Below are 18,699 nucleotides of genomic sequence, written 5' to 3' on the forward strand. Positions count from 1 at the left end.
TTCATATTCACACTTTTTTAATTTGTCTTTATAGGTCTGGAACAAAAAATAGTAAAAACAAAAGTATAAAACCCATTTTACAAAAAGCTACTGTCTTGTATTTGAACCTGGCAAATACTGTCATTTTAATTTTAAGTCCTCACCATTTATTAATTTTCCCTATAACAGCAAATTACAGAAGCGGTATAGAAAATAAAAATCTAATTTCCTTGTTATTGTAAAAAAAGTCTGTACAAAAATTAATATGCAAATCACAATCTAAAATGGAACATTTAAAAAGATAAATGAAATTAATTTATTTCATTTTATTCTTCTAAAAATGAACACTATACACTAAAAACTATAATATAATACAATACTTTTAAATATTTTTTCAGTGCAGCATCATTTCAGCAAGCCTTCCCTGCTACAGTGTCCATTTTCCATCTAGTTTCTAGCAAAACGCTATTTGAGTTACAGCACAGAAGGTATAGCATTGGGAGTGCTTGTTTCTGAAAATGAACATGCTGAGAAGTATTCACTACGGCATGAAATAAAAAGCACATGTTGACGTTGATAACATCACATTTCTCAGTATTAGACTCTTGATTGTTTGGTTGTAATATACAAACCGCTGAGTTTCTGTCCCATCCTTTGGTGAATAGAATAAAATAGAATCCTGATGACAACATCTGCACACTGAATCTGCAGCTACACATAAAAACACTAGACTGCAAAGGTCCTAAGCTACAAATCAACATGTGAAAAATACAAACTGGTTTAAACATGTGATGTGCACCGGCAAAGGTAAAAATAGCACCATTGTTTAGTTGTTTAATCTGCTATTAAATTATTTCTGTCATGAGGGAATCAGAAACAAAGCTGCCTTATTCAGACAGAACATCAGTGACAGATCCACAGTGAGTTTGAAGGTGACCCAAGTCTTAACTTTAGTAAGACTAAAAGCTAAGACCATGGCCATGTTTAATGGCACTACCCCAGTTTTTGTTGTTGTTTACTTTTCCCTCATTTTTTATTCAGGTTCTTGTGCAGGTGTATCAATGGCAGATGGGTTGAATTGACATTGACACAAGTTTTACTTGTATCTTTACCTGTATCTTTCAAAAAGCTGTCAGAAGATGGTATATGCATAAAGCAACAAAAGCGAAACACTTTCCTTTTTTTTACAGTACCTTACTTTAAAGAAACAATAAAATAAATTAAAACGTATTTACAGTGCAATGGTTTTGGACAATTAGGCAACAAAAATAAAACAAAGCTCTGTCAGATAATCTGTTTCGGTATACCACTGTAACTTAAGCCAAGTAAACAAATCAATATAAAAAAACATAAATATAGTAAAGGCACTAACAGAACCATACATTGGAACCCTGATCTTTGAGTAGCAATTATAGGAACGTGTTTTAGGATTATAGATGATCAGCACTTTTTCCCTCAACACAGTTGCCAACTCAAGCAATTTTGGCACTAGGTGAGATAATGAATTGTTGCCCCCAAGAATAAATAGAGAATGAGAATGTGAATCTAAATACTTTACTTATGAATTAATTTAACTTCTTTAAAAACGTTTAGTTCGCAAAGTGTCTGGACTAAACAATTAAATCTTGCTGTTTTCAGTTTTTTTGCTTAATTACAATGTAATTATAAAATTCCACAATATTTGTTGGATCGGTTTCCTTCATTTCTACTAGTTTATTAATATTTGACTGATTTTCTGTCTGTTTTGTGAAATTTACCATATTTCTACTAGCATTAGATCCATAATTAGTAAATTCATTGAGAGACAATTCATAGTGTGGTTTTGTGTGCCTGATTTAAGTGTTGCACATGCACATTCAAGCAAACTATGACAGCTTGCAATGTGTGTTTTGTTAAACTGATTGAAGCTAACATTTTTTCAGAACTATGGAATCGTTGCTTATGAATCTAGATGAATGTCCAAATGTAATAATATAAATGTGTTTGCTGTGTGTGTCTGCTGAAGTTGTTAAAGCTTAAACATAACATTTTTAACAGAGCAGCTATACCCCTCTCTAGGTGACCACCATACTGCCTATGCCAAGAGCCTGTCCTGTCTCAACATAAAGTAAATATATATATATTTTTATTTGCCAGATATGATTCAATTAGAATTTTAATACGTCTCTTTTATTCATTGAAAATAAACAACAGCTGTCATAAATGATGACATTTTTTTCATTAAGATAAATAATTTAAATATTGTTAATACATTGGTCTCAACACCAGCATCTGATTGTAAAAAGTAATGCAAATAAAAATAGAAAATGACAATATGTAAAGTGATTATACATAGATTTTTTTGTACACAGTGTCCCCTACAGGCATTTTTTTTTACTGCAACTCCTGAAAAAGGCACACATCAGCTTTAAATCTTCTGTTCTGTAACTGAGGGTATTGGCAATCACTTGCGCTCATCCATGGATAATGTCCACAACAGTGCAATGAGTCCTATGTCAAGCCTCCGAATACAAGCTCTGTACATTGAGTTTGTGCTTCTTTAGCTTTACACCATCCACTAATTCAAAATTATAGTTCTCCAAAGCTGATAAATTCCTGTCTGACATTGCTCCATGTGAGCAGGCACAATACAAGACCACACCACAAATGGCACCAAGAAAAACCCCTAGGGCTGACATGGCAATGATAGTAATGAGTATTGGGTCTAAAGTCTTTAGCATGTTGCCTGCTCCATTGATCTGGTTGGTTTCCACAAAGTCTGGGTATTTAGTTGTCTCCTCAACTACACAAAAGAAAAAGAGGTAGAAAAGAGAAATATGATGTAAGAAGATGAGTTATGTAAAAAAGAGTATTGTTAAAACTGTCATTCTATTGACACGACTTACAGATTTCATTGAAGTGGTCCTCTGGCAGCAGGGGCTCGGTGGTTACATCAGGATCTATTCAACCAAAAATAATTTACATATACTTCTGTAACACAATGAACTACAGTCATAGTGTAGTCATATTGTGTTTCAGATTAATAATCGAAAGGAGATATTGAAAGGGTAAAAGACTTACCTTTACAGTCTGTCATGCTGAGCTCATTCATAACCTTAATGTCATCCACAGCAATGTCTCCCCAGCTTTTTTTCTCCACGAGACCTTCGATCACAACCTTAAAATAAGTATGAAATGACATTCCGCTACCTTGATTAGATTTTACATAAAAAAGAAACACGCATTTTTTTATCAGGAAAATGCAGCTGGTGAATTACCTGATAGGGTTTGTTGGTACGTGGCACAAGGACACGGCCCTCTCTCCAACGGTTGCCTTGATGACCACTAACCATCCAAAGCAGAATATCAGCTGCTCCATTCACTGTCTGTTTGCGCTGCTTGATATGCAGTGTGCCAATATGCGATCCAAACATGTGGTACCAAAAGGATATACACAAGTCTGTATTTGGAGAGTTGACTACTGGGCTGACAAGACGAGCCACCTCTGTCTCTTGGGAACCTGTTGCTAAGGTATAGATAAAGTTCCCCGATCCCCCTAGAAAAATGAAATGTTATAAATATAAACTTGTGTAACTGACACCCAAAAATTATCGAATTATAGTTGCATTGCTCAGGTGATCATCACCTTAAGGACATCTCACCTCTGTGATCCATGTTGGGTCCAGTGTTGAGGGTGGGGGTACCACTGGACTGAATCTGCCATTTAGAGCCAGTGTCCTCACACGACCAGCTGCAGAAGGATGGCCCATTGGCCCATCCAAAGTCACAGGCAAACCACAGAAAAGCTGTAGATTCATTAAAGAAAGGTAGGAGCAAATCAGAGGAGATCAGATTTCAACAAAGACTTCCGTAATGTCCAACAGACATCTTAAGGAAGACAAAGATATAGGGGCAAGAAATGTGCAGAAGCCTGACCAAACTCTGCTCACCCATTCATTGTTACTAATTTACGCTTATAAGATTTTGCAATATTATATGATTGGTAACTAGGTAGATTTGAGACTGTAATTGCTTTTCCAAATAGGTTATTGGTCCCCCAGTATGGTACCCCATAATTAATTTATGTCATTATTATTAGTGTTTTACTTATTAAACTGATAACTGTCAATATTTAGTTAATAACCAGAATGTATGTACATACAGTATGTGTGTATATCATTATATTTTTGGTGGTTATGCTGACAAGGCATCATCTAACCTGCATCACACAACCATCCCCACCCATCCATCCTATATCATGAGCTTTGGAGACTTTGGAGCTTTGTTACTCAGTGTAACACACTGAGTGAATGGCTTGCTGTGATAGACAGTTTGCTTTTTTAAGATATGCCTTTCATAATTTGGAAATAATTAAAAAATAAATATGTTTTGAAAAGTTCATTTGCCAGCATTGTAGTCTTGGGCAAAATCATATTTAATGTATTGTGCCAATGGAATAAATGCCATGCTTACCTGTGATGCTATCTGTTTCAGTAGTTGTAGTATCTGGCATTGTTGAACCACCTTAAACACAACATTTATATAGTCAGTGCTATCTGCTAAATATGCAGATTAACTGTCCATGCACTAAGGAAATGTAATAAACTCAGTGTTTGCCTCTTTTGACAAATAAACCACTTGGGAATAAACATGTGACACAGGGGCCATGCTTAATATTAGGGCCTGCTTTACAGTGACAGAGGAAGCTGAGCAAGTGTGAGTCAAAGCATTACTAAATGCAGGGAGGAGGGGGGCGGTGGGGTTCGTTGCATTCTCACGAAGGTGGGATCAACACCTGACACATCATAATCATAACCTGTGCCACTGTGGTAACTTGCTTCGTCATCATTACGTTCATTCAATGGAGTAGTCCTTGGGGCTTCTGCCGTGGATGGTAATGAGGGAGCTGTAGAGATGAAGAGGGGAAAACAGCAAACAACGTAGATTAGATTTTAAAACAGCATAATTTCATTGCCATTTACGAGTTTCAATGAATCACATCTTAAAGGTTATATATAGATTTGGTAATGTAGATAATATTCTATTACATACTGTAGTTTTGTTTTATAATTGTATAAATTACTCTCAGTTAAATTAGCAAAGGGTTTAGAGCAGGTTGTCCATCATCTGCAGGATCAGGATTTTGTATTAAAACAACTGCTAAAATGAAATTACAGTTTCATCAGTGAGTGACAGAAAGTGCTCTACATGTTACATGTTTTTTGATTAAATAAATAAGGTAATTATTGCACTGAATGTAAAGTTTTAAGTGAAGTAGTAGTAGTAGGTTAATGCTAATAAGGATTTTGAGTTAACTGAACACGCTTGGTGGCTTACTGACCCAGTCTTTCTACATACAGGTGGGTAAAACTAAATAAGTGAAACAAACTAAAACAAATAAATTACTGTATTCTGACTCTAGACAATTAGCGGTTATTCCAATAATAATCACGAGTAATTATTAAAGTAACCACTGAAGTTCATAGATGTTATTCAAGATACCAGCGTTGTTTGGTATCTAAGGCTGCTTTCACCGAGGCACAACTAGAGAGACTGTTGAGAACATCCTGATTCACTTACACTAATTTGTCAAAAAAGGCATGCACACAGCTACAGTACATTCAGCACCGTGTCTCTCAGCAGTTTGCCTGACACAAATCGAATGCTGCATGCGGGAGCGCGCACTGCCGAGTAAAGCTCCATCTGTCTAAGTGTGTAGTTGCTTATTTCAGGTTTTAAATTGCCATTACCATGCTAAATACTATAAACGCCTGCCAGAGTCGACCAGCGTTTTGTAGTCTTAGCAATCCATTCACTAAATAATACGGTGATGTTATCATGCGATATTGTCTAGTGGGCTGAATAATATGTTGAGATGCTGTTCTTCCAATAATTAAAATTGAAAGACTGCTCCCACTGAGACTCGAACCCGGGACAAAAAGCTTTGTAGCCACTGTCTAGTTCAACACCACCAAATACTTGATCAGTAGTCATTCTACAAGAGGCTATATAACAAAAAAACTTTGGCATTTTAGGACCAAAAGTGGGAGTCAATCACCATCTACAGGCCAAAAGAACATAACACACACTCTCACGCACGATAAGGTGGGGAAAATGAGAAGCAAATCACAGTAGAGGCCGACACTTTTAATTGCTACCACTGTATCTGTGGTTCTGAAACACACATCACTGCTTCACCTTGTGCATCAATGAGCCATTGCTACACATTTCGTTACCAAGGCAGCCATTCGTTAACTACCTGCGACCGTGGGGGACCGTGTTTCATGCAGGGGGTTTAGTGAGACCACACTCAAGTCCTGCTGTACCCTGGAGAAATCAGTCAGCGATTCTGAGCCGCTACATTTAACCCAAATAAAATGGTCCATGTGGGTTCTGAACTTATGTGACCTAAAGTCAGATTTATATTATGTATATTTTAAATGTGCATTACTAAGCGTAACAACATTGCAATATTAAAAAAAGACTTTGTTTTAATCAGAAAGAAGCAATTTGTAAAACTTATGTAAATCTACAAAACATTGTGAACTGCTTATCCAGAAAAATCTTTAGAGATCCATCAAATCAAGGATTGCAATCAAATCATAGCTTTGCATATTTATTGTGTGTTGTATTTATTTAATTGTTCAATGCTGGAATGGAATAAAGTGTATTTTTGTGCTTCGCACGGACATATTTGGGTGTAACAAAATGTATTTACTCATGTTTGTGTGTGTTTTCTGAGTGTGATAAATGTCTTTACTGTGTTGCATGTACTGTATGTGGTGAACTAGACAGTGAATGCTGTAAGAAAGTGAAGAGCACCAAGCGGTAAAGAAAATAAAAAAATAAACCCATCTGTAACGAAGAGCCGCTTCGTTATATTCTTGGAGGGACTGACATACATAAGAAGATGCAGATGATGAGAGACAGTGGAAAAACAAGCAGACACAGTCTTTGCTGTGTATTTTTGTGTCACTTAATTTAAGTCATAATTTCACAGCTACAGGTGTAGTTTTTGTTAAAATCTTTGGGAAAAGTATTTATCAATCATCAAACATTTGTATAATGTTAATTATTCTGAGTTTGTTTGTGGCGATATCTGAATCAGAATCGTATTTATTCGCCAGGTTTGCACAAGACAAACAAGGAATTGCATCCGGTCTGACCTGTCTTTTCATACCATCATACCGAACAGTAATTATTTACATATCAATTACAGTTATATACATACATTATTGGAAAAAAAAAGAAAAAATCAAATCTAGGTCTCCTGCTAGGGAGCCTCATGCTTAAACCACAGCAACTGTCTATTACAACAATGCCAGTACATGCTGCATGCTGTGGGCTTGTTTACCTTTAGCGTCGCAGCCCAGGAGCTCAAAACGCAAACCAATGCCAGCAGGACTTGCCCTCTCTGGGAAGATTTTGATGAACCGTGTGATAAGGGGCTCCACTGTCCTCAGTTCAGGTGTATCATAGTTGCTGTTCCCTTCAAATATCTAATTAAGACAAGGAAGGCAGGAGGAAACTGTTAGCGAAAGAGAGTTAAACGCGTGCAAAATGCAGTGGATTTTTTGTTCATAGTTTTTACAACTGATACAGATTTCTACTGAATAAAGAAGCACTGAGGCAGACAACTTGAATAAAACAATTTTCCAATTTAGTTTAAAATGATGCTGACTGATTGAAAAAGCTTTTTTTCAAATAAAAGCGCAGCTGAAATGGAGTATCAGCAACTGCTTAAATCACTTAATCGCCAATTGCAATGCTTTGGAATAAATATACTGTATAAAAGTAAATGTATTATAAGTGGAGTCATTCAGAAGGTACAATCTGTTTTTTTTTGTTTTGCACAGAAGAGGGTATAATTAAATCATAGCATTTTGTAGTGGTTGTATGTCTGTTTAAGTGACCCTGTGTTGAACTGGCAACCTGTTCAGGGTGCATGTTGCCTCGCACCCATAGGCCATATGGTTTTAAAATTTTAATTTCCTAAAACAAGATTTCCTAGACATTTTGGGAACCTTTAAGCTATGTTTTGGAATTGGTTTCTACAGTACAGTCTTACTAGTAAAACTCAACCAAGTAAATATCATACCTTTGGCTTATGTCTATTGTTGTCCAACACCATCCTCCAATCAGAGCCATTTTTGCTATAGCCAAGGCGGAACTTCTTCATAAAGACTTTATTCTCACGATGCTTCCCTCCCTGGATGATCAGCCCCCGAACAAGCTTCTCCTCCCCAAGATCTACCTGCAGCCATTCATTGGTGAAGGGCTGTGGCTGGGGCAGCAGGATCCACCCTGTTTTACTGGTAAGCAGGCGAACGTTCTCTGGTACCCAGCTCCTGTCTGTATGGGACGATGCAGTAATTTGGCTGTCAGTGATCAGACCTGATATCATGCCCAGCATGCCTGAGCATTGGTACTCTGAAAGACAAAAGAAAAAGGAAATGGTGTTTACCTTTTCATACAATCTAATGAAACATTCAAACATGGACTAAAAAGAATTCAAACATTACTATTCTACAAGAAAGATTTAGTGAGTTTATGGTACATATTAGGACAAAGAGACCAATGGCAGTAAGTAATTTTTTCTCACAGAACAGAAAGGTTTATACAGCAAAGAGTTGTTAGTGGTGGGTAACTGTTTGTACACTTCAGCCTCTAAAGTGATTTGTTGCCACTTGTCCTACGCTCTCACAGCATTTTGACCACGACACTGTGTGTTACGTCTTTATTGCCTATAGGTGGTGATTGACTTACACTCCTACTCCTGAAGATCTGCAATTAAGCATCTTATGTATGAGCTTATGTGGGACACCTATGGTTCAAGTCTTTTGTAGTGTAGTGGTTAACAGTCAGGTTTTGCATGTTGGTATCTCATAATTATTATTTGGCCCACAAGACAATATCACATGACTACCCTGATGCGTTGAAGCTGAAGCTGGGATGGGGGTGTGTCATTACAGACAAGCTGCAGTGAGGGCTTTTGAAACTGAAACATTCCAGGGGGTGATCAGATGCTACAAGGAAATTTGAGCCATTTTCCTCCTGCTAACAAGAAATAGAAATTGAACTTTATTGATCCCGCATTGTGGAATAAGCCTCTGCGTTTTTTACCCATCCCTTGAGGGGAGCAGTGGGCTGCCACAGTGCACCGCCGGGGGAGATGCGAAGAATGCGAAGTGTCTTGATCAAGGACACACACCCTCCGCTCCCCAAGCCAATGCCCTACCAACTGAGCCACCAAGCCACCATAAACCATGAAAATGCAGATCTCTACCAGGTCTTAGTTACTAACGTACTCATAATGTACTTATTATGTACTTTGTGCAAGTTCAGCCAGCGATTTGCTGATTTTGATGTGCGTTTGAGTTTGACACCCTGCTGTAGGTGGTGAACCATTTCTACTACTCTGTTTCTTCTCAACAAAGTTCATCACACCCCTTCCCCTGCTGACAGGCGCATTCATATGACCAAATGATGATCCACAACACCACAGTGTCTACTGTGGTCTCGTTCAGGTTCCTGGGGTCCACAATCTCACAGGACCTGAAGTGGGCCATCCACAGAGACACTGTCCGCAAAAAGGCCCAGCAGAGGTTATACTTGCTGAGACGGCTCAGGAAGTTGCTGGACATCTTCTTCACGGCCATCATCCAGTCTGCCCTCTGCACCTCCATTACTGTGTGGTTTGTTTCAGCCACCAAACAGGACAGACACAGACTGCAGCCGGTGGTTCTGTCAGCAGAAAAGACTTTGGGACTGAGCTTCCATCCATTGAGCATCTGTACCCGGCTAGACTCAAAACACGGGTATCAAGTATCACTGATGACCCCACACACCCCGCACACAAACTGTTCAAACTCCTCCACTCTGGCAGGCACCACAGAGCTATAGCCACCAGAACCAGCAGACACAGAACAAGCTTCTTCCCCCAGGCTATGTCCGAGCTGAACTCCATCACACAGACGACTGCTGTATAGCAAATTCCGATAATTATTACAGTTGTTTATGTAAAATCTAAAGGACGTGGCATCACTACAACTACTGAAAATGTGTATTAACAAGTTATGACAGTTAATAAGGAAATAGGAGGCTGTAGTTGCAGAAAGACTGAGCTGTCATGAATGAGCTGATTTGTGTATGTGCTTCTATGTATCGTAGCAGTACTAACCTGATATCTTACAGCCGTAAACCTCGAAGCGTAGTGCAATGCCTGTTTCCCAGGTAAGAGGTCGAACCCGGACAAAGCGTGCCAGTGTGGGTTTGGGCAGTATTGCCTTGGCAACATTGGAAGGGTTGGTGTTGCCTTGAAAAACCTATGGCCAGATGAACACAATGGTAAATAAGAATAAGAATGTCTTTATTAGCCCCACAGCGGGGAAATTGCACCTTAGCATCTGAACTCTGTACAGATCAAGCAGCTTAAAACTGCTGCTTGACTGGTGCATGGCTTCAGTGTGGTTTAGGCACGCTCTCACTGCGCACCCTACATGAAAAGAAACCCCATCTCTGGTAGTAAAAAGGGGATAAAATGAAATAGAACAGTAAAAATATAAACTAACATAACTCCACTAACGCATATATTCAATGGTATCGTTTCTGATTCTGGTTGGTAATTTTGTTCGAAGCACACTTTGACAGTGAGCAGTCACTTCAGAGATCGTGGTAATGTCAACTATGGACTTGTTTTTAATGTGTTGCACTAAGGCAATATCAGCCTGGGTATAGGTAACTGTGTACATTTTTAGAATATACTATCTCTGAAAAGGTGCTTCTCTTTCTTTAATAGGTATTTAGAGATCGGTGATACTGAGCCTGATCCAAAAGTTAGAAGAGAAACAAGTCCAACCTGACACAGTTTAAGATAAAGGTGGGCAGATTGATCCTAATATCGATAATATCTATACAGTACAAACGCTTCTATTGATATTGATCGATACCCCGACAAAAATATCGATACTTTGGCTTAATTTTTACTCCTCCTTTATCTTGTCTGTCTGCATCTCTAAGTGCCTGTGTTAAGCGGCGGGCCTGCATCTGTATACCAGAGTGAAGGAGACACACACTAACAATATGTTAAAAACAGTGGCAACACCACCAATTTATACTACAGTATATATTTGTAGTTACTGTTGAACTATGTCTGGGTTTTATTAAATTAATAATACAATTTAAAACAAAACACAAAACTGAAAAGTCACCTGAATGTCATGAAAATGTATTTATATTTGATAATGCATTAATTTTCAAAAAGTATCAGTTTTGGTAGCAATATCTGCAATACTGGACCAGTATTTACTTGATATCGGATCGACACCAAAGCCCACTACTGTCAAACACACACATACAGTAGGATATTATAAGTTATAGAACAGTACAGGTGTTTATAACATAACCACAATATTTATTTATTTTATTATCATCTTCTGTATTTACAGTACTGTGCTGTATTTACAGTATTGTGCTGTATTTACAGTAGATGAGAATAAAAATCAAACTTACATAGTTTACAGTGAGTGTGTGGGGAGAGGGTACTACCTTTTGTTTAGAACCTTCCTTCACAGTGATCCAGTCCTCTCCATTAGAGCTGACATCCACTTTGTAGGACTTAACAAAGTAAATTCTTTTAGTTTCTTGGGAGATAGCCCCTTGGATACCAAGGGCTGATACAACCCGCAAAAAACCAAGATCCACCTGTAGAAGGCAAAAGAAACAAGAATGAAACACGATTAAGCATTTCCTGAAGAAAATACACAGTGAATGCTATAATGTTGATTGTAAACCTTAAGAATTGCTATACCTTTAAAACATATGTAAAAGTAACTGTACATTTACAGTATGGCTGATTATATCTAAAAGTAAGTAAATGTGGTTTAAACAAAGCTGCCTACAGAACATCCCTAGTCTACAGACTTTGTCCTAATAGTGAAAATATAGAAAACCTTAATAGAAGTCCATCTGTGACACCTGGGGACCTGCTAGTCTTCAGTTATCCAATCAGATGTCATTGTAGAAACTCTTTGCTTTTAAATAGGTGTTTGTTCTCAGAGTCCTGTAAGTGTGCAGGTATGAGCTTGATGTAATTATCATGTGTGTTTCCATAATGGTTCGTCTCTTATTAGTTTTTAACAGTCAGGTTTAATCTCAGAGTCCTGTATGAGTGTCTTTTCTTTCTCTAGGCTTAGATTCTTAGAGTATTGTAAATGTGCAGGTATGAGTTTATTTAGTCTTTGTCTTTCACATTTCTGGGCATGGTCTTAATTTGGAGCTCAATATATATACTATGTATGCAGGTATTCTGTGTAATCCTTTAAATCTGCTACGTGCAGGTTTTTAGTCCCACCCTCTTGTTCAGACAAGGGGTGGAGTTTCCTTTGAGTCGTGCCAACGAGCGCAGGTGTTTTTTCATTTATGTTCATTTGTTTGTAGATTTAACCCAGAACCTTCTCGCAGTGAGGCGACGGTGCCAGCCACCGCACCGCCCCAAAACAGTTCCTCTTGTGCATATTCCACATGGACATGACGCTCAATTTTTCTCAAATGGTTGAAAATCGCATCATCAGTGTGAGCACATTAAAACATCCAAGTATTTAAAAAATATTACCCAAACACCTCAAAACAGAATCTGCTGGCAAATGATCTCTCAAGTCTGCCATCTCTCAAATCCTTTTCTACCCCAAGAACCATACATGTAATTAGGGGAAAGATTTGGTCAAGCAAGGAATTTGATTCATGACAGTTATGCCATCTGCATACTTCAGGAGTTTCAGAGACGAGTTTCCTGAGGTGCAGTCGTTGCCCCGGTGCTGATGGTGCATTTGCCAGATGTGATGCTCACCTGCTGCCTCCTGTCAGTCAAGAAGCTCCTGACCCACTGATATGTGGGATCAGGTGAGCTGGGGAAGTTTATGGTGGACTATGGTGGTATTGAAGGCTGAACTGAACTCCACGAACAGCATCCTGATATACGTGACAGTGAGATCCTTAGGACAATTATAAGGGCCCACGAATTAGTCATATCATCAACAGTTAAAGCAGCAATACAGTCAACAAAGCATAAATCTAGGCACCATAAATGAAGGATAAATTTAACAAAGCAGAATGAGAGAGGGGCCGATAATAACTTCCAAAATCTTTTAAAAGAAAGGTATGCTTATTCACTGTGCTTCCTTTGAATGATGACTTTGAAAGATTTGCTATTTGATGATAGCAGTAAGAGGGCACACTCAAACTACTTCCCAAGATCCAAGTATGGAGCTCTTGCTCTGACAGGTTTACCAAATCAATCTTTTAACACTTTTTCTCCTCACCTGAAAGGCAAAAATTTACGTTCTTCCAATACTGAAAATAAAAGTAATGTAATTTTGGCTAAATACTGATACCCCGTTGTCATTAAAAGAAATAACAATGCAGTTAGATTTGACAAACTTAAAATTACCACCATCACACACTAACCAACTGCACAAACAAGCTTAAACAATCTGTGAAGCCATGAGGGGCCACATAAAATAAAACAAAAACACTGAAAACACCCAAAAAGTAGAGGGGTCATGAAGAGCGGAGAGTCGAAGATGTCATCTGCAATGCCATCTTGATCTCACAACCCGTTGCATGTAACCCCCATTAGCACACGTGACACATTTGTGGCTCTACCGCTAAAATACTTTATCGAAGGCAAATAAACTACTGTGGGGCTCAAATGAAAGCTAAGGATATGCATTATGAGCACAGGAACGACGAACGCTAAGCTATTCGCCAGCTAAATGCTTAGTGCATACATTCACATATCGTCATCTAAAGTCCATAGTACTGGTAAAACAATCCAATTATCTGTTATTCATAGCTATGCATAGCTTCTGACAATTCAAATGACACCTCATTGGCCACAGTAAGTTGTTGCTAGGCAGAGATATGTCCGCACAGGCACCTGCCCCATCTAGTGGCTGGACAGTGACATGTTTTGACGAGCTGTATATGAGCTGTAAACTTTCAACAGTCTTCTACTGCTTTCTCTCTGCTCAAAAGAAACCTGTGGTCATGCGATGTATGCAGCTTTTGCATATATACAATAATTATCATATTTATACAATAATTATCGTAATTTTGATTGACATCACATCACCAGAAACTGTTTTTTACACGTAGCTGGTTGGCTCCTCCCCTCTGTGAATCACGTCAGCAGCGCTGGTGATTAGGTTAGTGATCTGCTTATGTGTTTTTTTACAGTTGCACCATTCATCCAGCATCATGACAAGAGTCAAATTAATCAAACATGAGTTCAGAAGAAAATTAGTAAAAGACTCCGGTCATGCAGAGACTGCTGAGTAAACCAAGCAGTTTTATCGCCACTGCTGCAGTGTTCAAGTGGGGTCAGACATTACACTGTTAAAAAAACACTTACAGTACAAAACATGTACAAGGCTCGAGCTCAAATGTATTTGTTTGTTTGTTGTTTGTTTAATTCCTATAACTAAGACTCTGTGTTATCTTCTTATGATTATGTGCACAGAGAGGTTTGTTTTTTTTAAATGAACTGTGATTTTTAAAGTTGTTTTAATTTATAGGATAGTTTGGGTCAAAATACAAACATTTTAAAGCAACAGTACCATATTTCTTTAATCCGCATCTGGCAACACTAGGTGCATGTGACACGGGTTTTCTTGCTCTATAGCTGTTAGGTATAGGTCTTAGCTTCACCAATTAGCCATAGCTAACCAAGCCTTAATTTGATGCCACACCAATAAATGACATCCTCACCTGAAGAACAGGTGCCTTATGCAGACACGGGACATTTCTATAGCCCAAAATGTCCTGTACCTAAATTAAACTTGAAATATGAGGCCTTCAAAACAAACTGAAACAAGCAACATGTGAAAATACCAATTCCTAGCTGCTATGCAGCGCTGAGAAAATAATAACTAATACTACCTGGATCCATTCTTTGTTCGAGTCCTCTGCTGGTGTCCATGCATTTTCATTGTAGTTTAGTCTGGAGCGCTCTGGAGACCAGCTGGGGTTGTACTGGGTTGAAGCAATAATTTGGTCTGATGGTATCTCTCCTGATTCCATTCCCAAAGGGTCACTACAGTCAAAGTCTAAAAGAAAATACAGATAGAATGTATTAAAAAAGTGTACAATGTTCAATTGAATTTTGAGTCTAAGAGTGTGCATTATACATCCAATACTGTACATGATTTTGCAATTTACCCAATTTTTTGGGACAACCAATTACAAATTACACAATGAAAATATGTCAATGATACATAAAGGTTAGATGAAGTTTTTATTTTCATTTAAAAAATATACAGGGCAGTACACTGAAATGAAAGTTTCCCCAGGACCAAGATGCTACACATACTTCACATATTTCTGTGGTTATTGGTTGCAGTTTAATAAATATAAATTATAATGTAATATTCAATAATAATGTTATTTGAGCATGCATGGCCTCGTAAAGTCATAGAGCCCAGTCCATCTGTGACTACAGCTGCTTATTTAGATTTTAAACTTCAATTTCAATTGTCAGGCGGCTACACCCACATGCATGGCTCAGAGTCAGTGATCAGCTACAAGGTTTTAATTGGGAGACAAAGACAGGTCAAACTGGTTACAGAGGTAAAGGCAAGGAACAGGTAGGAGGCGGTCAAAAACAGGCTTGGTCAAAAACACAGGTAGGGAGAAGCGACGGTACAAAGGGTGCAGGCAAGGTTGTGGTCAAAGCAGGAACTGGACCAAGGCTCGGGCCAGACTACACTAGAAAACGCTGGAATGCTGACAATCAAAAACAGACAATCTGGCAACTAGTCAGTGTGAATGCTGGAGCTTAAATACCGGGTAAGTGACTAACAGGAAACAGCTGATGAATACTGAACAGAAAGTAAAGGCAGAGACAAAACTGGTAGGCTGACTGGAATCTAAACTATGCAAAATAAGACAGGAAGTAGCTTTAATAACAAGGAGAAGACTCTAAATTCCTGACATAACTTGTTAATACACGTTTTCCAGTGGTCTTAGACTTTCTGTTAACAACCGTAATAATTATAGAAATCCGCCTTCAGGCAGTCATCAATCGTAACTGTTGAACTCTATTACAGGACGCCAGAACTCAGCAGATCTACAGCGACTTATTATTGCTGCAACAGTTTTACATGCTCATACATAGATTTACACCAGTTCCACCAGTTACACCAGTTGCCAACATCTGGTTTATTTTGTGATTTGTGAGTTTTGCTGGAAAATGAATGTTTAGCAGATCTAAAATCCATAGCATTTTTGCCTTTTACAGTACTTACAGCACCTCCATCAACTCACTTTATTGTTTTAAATCACGTGTTTCAAGCTCCGGTCGGTGTTATTGTTATTGTTGAAAATTGTAAGTGGTGGAAAACGTTTAACTGAACATGACCTGTTAGTCACATATTAGCTAAGACAAAGTGCAAGCACAAGGTGTTTGCTGCTGCTGCTGTTTTCAAGTGTTGTTGACCATTACAAGTCAAAGGAAACTAGCACCAAAAATTAATAAAGGAATTGTTTTATTTTTAATGATGGAGCTGTGCTGTTACCTTTGGTTGAATGAATCCACAGTCTTACATGGCTACACCTACATTATACAGTCATTCCCTGTATTACCCACAAAAGTTTTGTTTGTTTATCAGTTTCTAATCTTGTAGATTGTGGTTAATTTATGTGATGATAGTGAGGTTGGATAGTGCAACTAAGGAAAATGTAGGAGAACTTAGAACATTAAGCATATTACCTCTAAATGGCTTTCAGCTTGTCTTGTTTTACAGGCTTTTAGCCTTTGTCAGGTTTGTCTTTGTCAGGTCCTGTGACTATGATGCTGCATTTAAAAGCCTGGGAATATGTATTTTTGGGGCAAATTTTTATCCAGTTTGTAAATGTTGGTCTCATAGATTCTGACCCAATAACACAATACCTTAATTAAGTACTGAAATACTTTTTTATCAGTATTGTTAAATACTCAGAAATACACTACTACTGTATATACTGTCTGTTGTATACATCTGTCTCCTAACCTCTTCCTCTTGTATGATCTTCTTCTAAACCAGTCTCCACAGAATGTTAATTTATTTATAATTTTATTATACATCATGCATATACAATAATATATAGAATATCTGTCTGATTTTCAGTGTGGCACCTTACCCTTTGAAACAGTCCTTTCAATGACTGTGAAGTTGGCAGAAAAGCCTTCCTTAGCAATGGCGCTGTCAGTGTTAATTGTCAGTGCTAGGATGCCTGTGTAAGAGATGATTCTGCCTGGAGTCTTCTGTCCACAGTACCTCCCAATGTATGGACCAACTGGAAAAAAGTAGAGAGGCACAAACATTTTTATGTGATAGAATTCAGATGGTTCAACATTTATTATTTCAGGTATGGCATTAGCTACTTGCTAATGCCATACATGAAATAATAATAATAATAGACCTTTAAGAGATAGACCTTTATTAGTCCCACAGCGGGGAAATGCCATCAGCAGCCAGCTTGACCGGCGCTAGTCCGACAGTGGAAGCAAGTTGCAGTACAAAACAATACAAAGCCAAAAACACACGCACATACAGTGGCACACAGTACAAGTGGAAACATTATTACGCATGCAATAATAATAATAGTGTTATGATAATAATAATAATAATTGGCATATGTATACATATGTATTATTAATAATAACAACAACAACAATAATAATAATAATAATAATAATAATAATAATAATAATAATAATAATAATAATAATAATAAAAGAGTGGAAAAGAGACCTGTGGTTTGGACAGACATAGTATCTGTCTACTTTACGTCTGGCGCAGATCAAGCTGGCTGCTGGTCACAACAGCGCATGCCCTCTTCCTTGTATTTATTACTTTCCTGGCTTACCTAAGTTTATATTTCTTTAATTTTGGTAATTTTATTAGTGTAAATAACCTGTACACAGCTTTTCTATAGTTCTTCTAAGTTTGACACAGTAAAAAATGCTGTTAAAAAGCCTCGATGCGCATCGTTAACACCATGAGCTGCTAGTGAAGACATGACGTGGACGCCGTGCTGGAAGACTACAACAGGAGAAAACAAGATGCATCAGACCCGCTCTTCCCTCCGTCATCACGGAAAATGTGAAAATTTCTCCCGAATAAGATGGACTGGCTCGCGGGGGGGTGGGGGCTTTTCTGTGAGAACATGGTGTAAACCAGGACATTGCACTATCAGAGAGAAGCTGTGTAATAGACAAATTGAGCTGCTAGCGATGGGCATGAGGCCATTCTACCTGCCACGGGTGTTCACACATGTTATAGTAATTGCTGTGGAAATTCCACCCTTCACTAACGCTGACACAGCTTCTGGGACCCTGCTCTCAGTCACCAGCAGGCTGCAGACACAGCACCCATAGGCCCTCTTCCTGATTTTTAGAGACTTCATCATGGACCTCCTTCAGCTGCTCTGCCTACATACAGCCAGTATGTCATCTGCCCCACCACAGACATTAAATGAGCACCTCTAGTTTGATTTTATTTTGTCCGTGTTTGTAACGTTCTCTTGGAGAAGCCTGGCAGCACTGTGAAGGTAATGTTTTTTGATTTCTTGATTACTGAAAGTCAAACTGGAGGACGCTGGTTCGGACCTCCACTGTGTGGATTACAGTATGGTCTACATGTACCTCACAAACAGGCCTCGGTTTGTGAGAGCCAGGGATTGTATGTCTCACACTCTGACCTG

At 38.3% G+C, this 18,699-nt stretch overlaps 1 protein-coding gene across 6 annotated transcripts in view; it reads right to left on the reverse strand.

Moving 5' to 3' along the window:
- The window catches only part of nrp1a (neuropilin 1a), a 38,824-nt gene continuing 20,125 nt past the window's right edge, over positions 1–18,699 (reverse strand). For 5 of the 6 annotated variants that reach the window (XM_055508104.1, XM_029147185.3, XM_029147184.3 and 2 more), the window contains 13 exons: positions 17,134–17,289; positions 14,896–15,062; positions 11,506–11,661; positions 10,139–10,283; positions 8,057–8,388; positions 7,313–7,457; positions 4,775–4,864; positions 4,432–4,482; positions 3,621–3,764; positions 3,237–3,514; positions 3,040–3,136; positions 2,865–2,918; positions 1–2,761 (listed from right to left, as the gene is read on the reverse strand). In XM_055508104.1, coding sequence (XP_055364079.1) covers positions 2,475–2,761; positions 2,865–2,918; positions 3,040–3,136; positions 3,237–3,514; positions 3,621–3,764; positions 4,432–4,482; positions 4,775–4,864; positions 7,313–7,457; positions 8,057–8,388; positions 10,139–10,283; positions 11,506–11,661; positions 14,896–15,062; positions 17,134–17,289 — 2,102 coding nt within the window. In that variant the 3' untranslated portion in view covers positions 1–2,474. Of the gene's footprint in view, positions 2,762–2,864; positions 2,919–3,039; positions 3,137–3,236; positions 3,515–3,620; positions 3,765–4,431; positions 4,483–4,774; positions 4,865–7,312; positions 7,458–8,056; positions 8,389–10,138; positions 10,284–11,505; positions 11,662–14,895; positions 15,063–17,133; positions 17,290–18,699 lie in introns of those variants that run through there. The other variant, XM_055508105.1, reaches the window with a different exon arrangement.

The sequence above is a fragment of the Betta splendens genome, chromosome 4 (assembly GCF_900634795.4).
Source record: "Betta splendens chromosome 4, fBetSpl5.4, whole genome shotgun sequence".
In the NCBI taxonomy this organism is placed as follows: domain Eukaryota; kingdom Metazoa; phylum Chordata; class Actinopteri; order Anabantiformes; family Osphronemidae; genus Betta; species Betta splendens.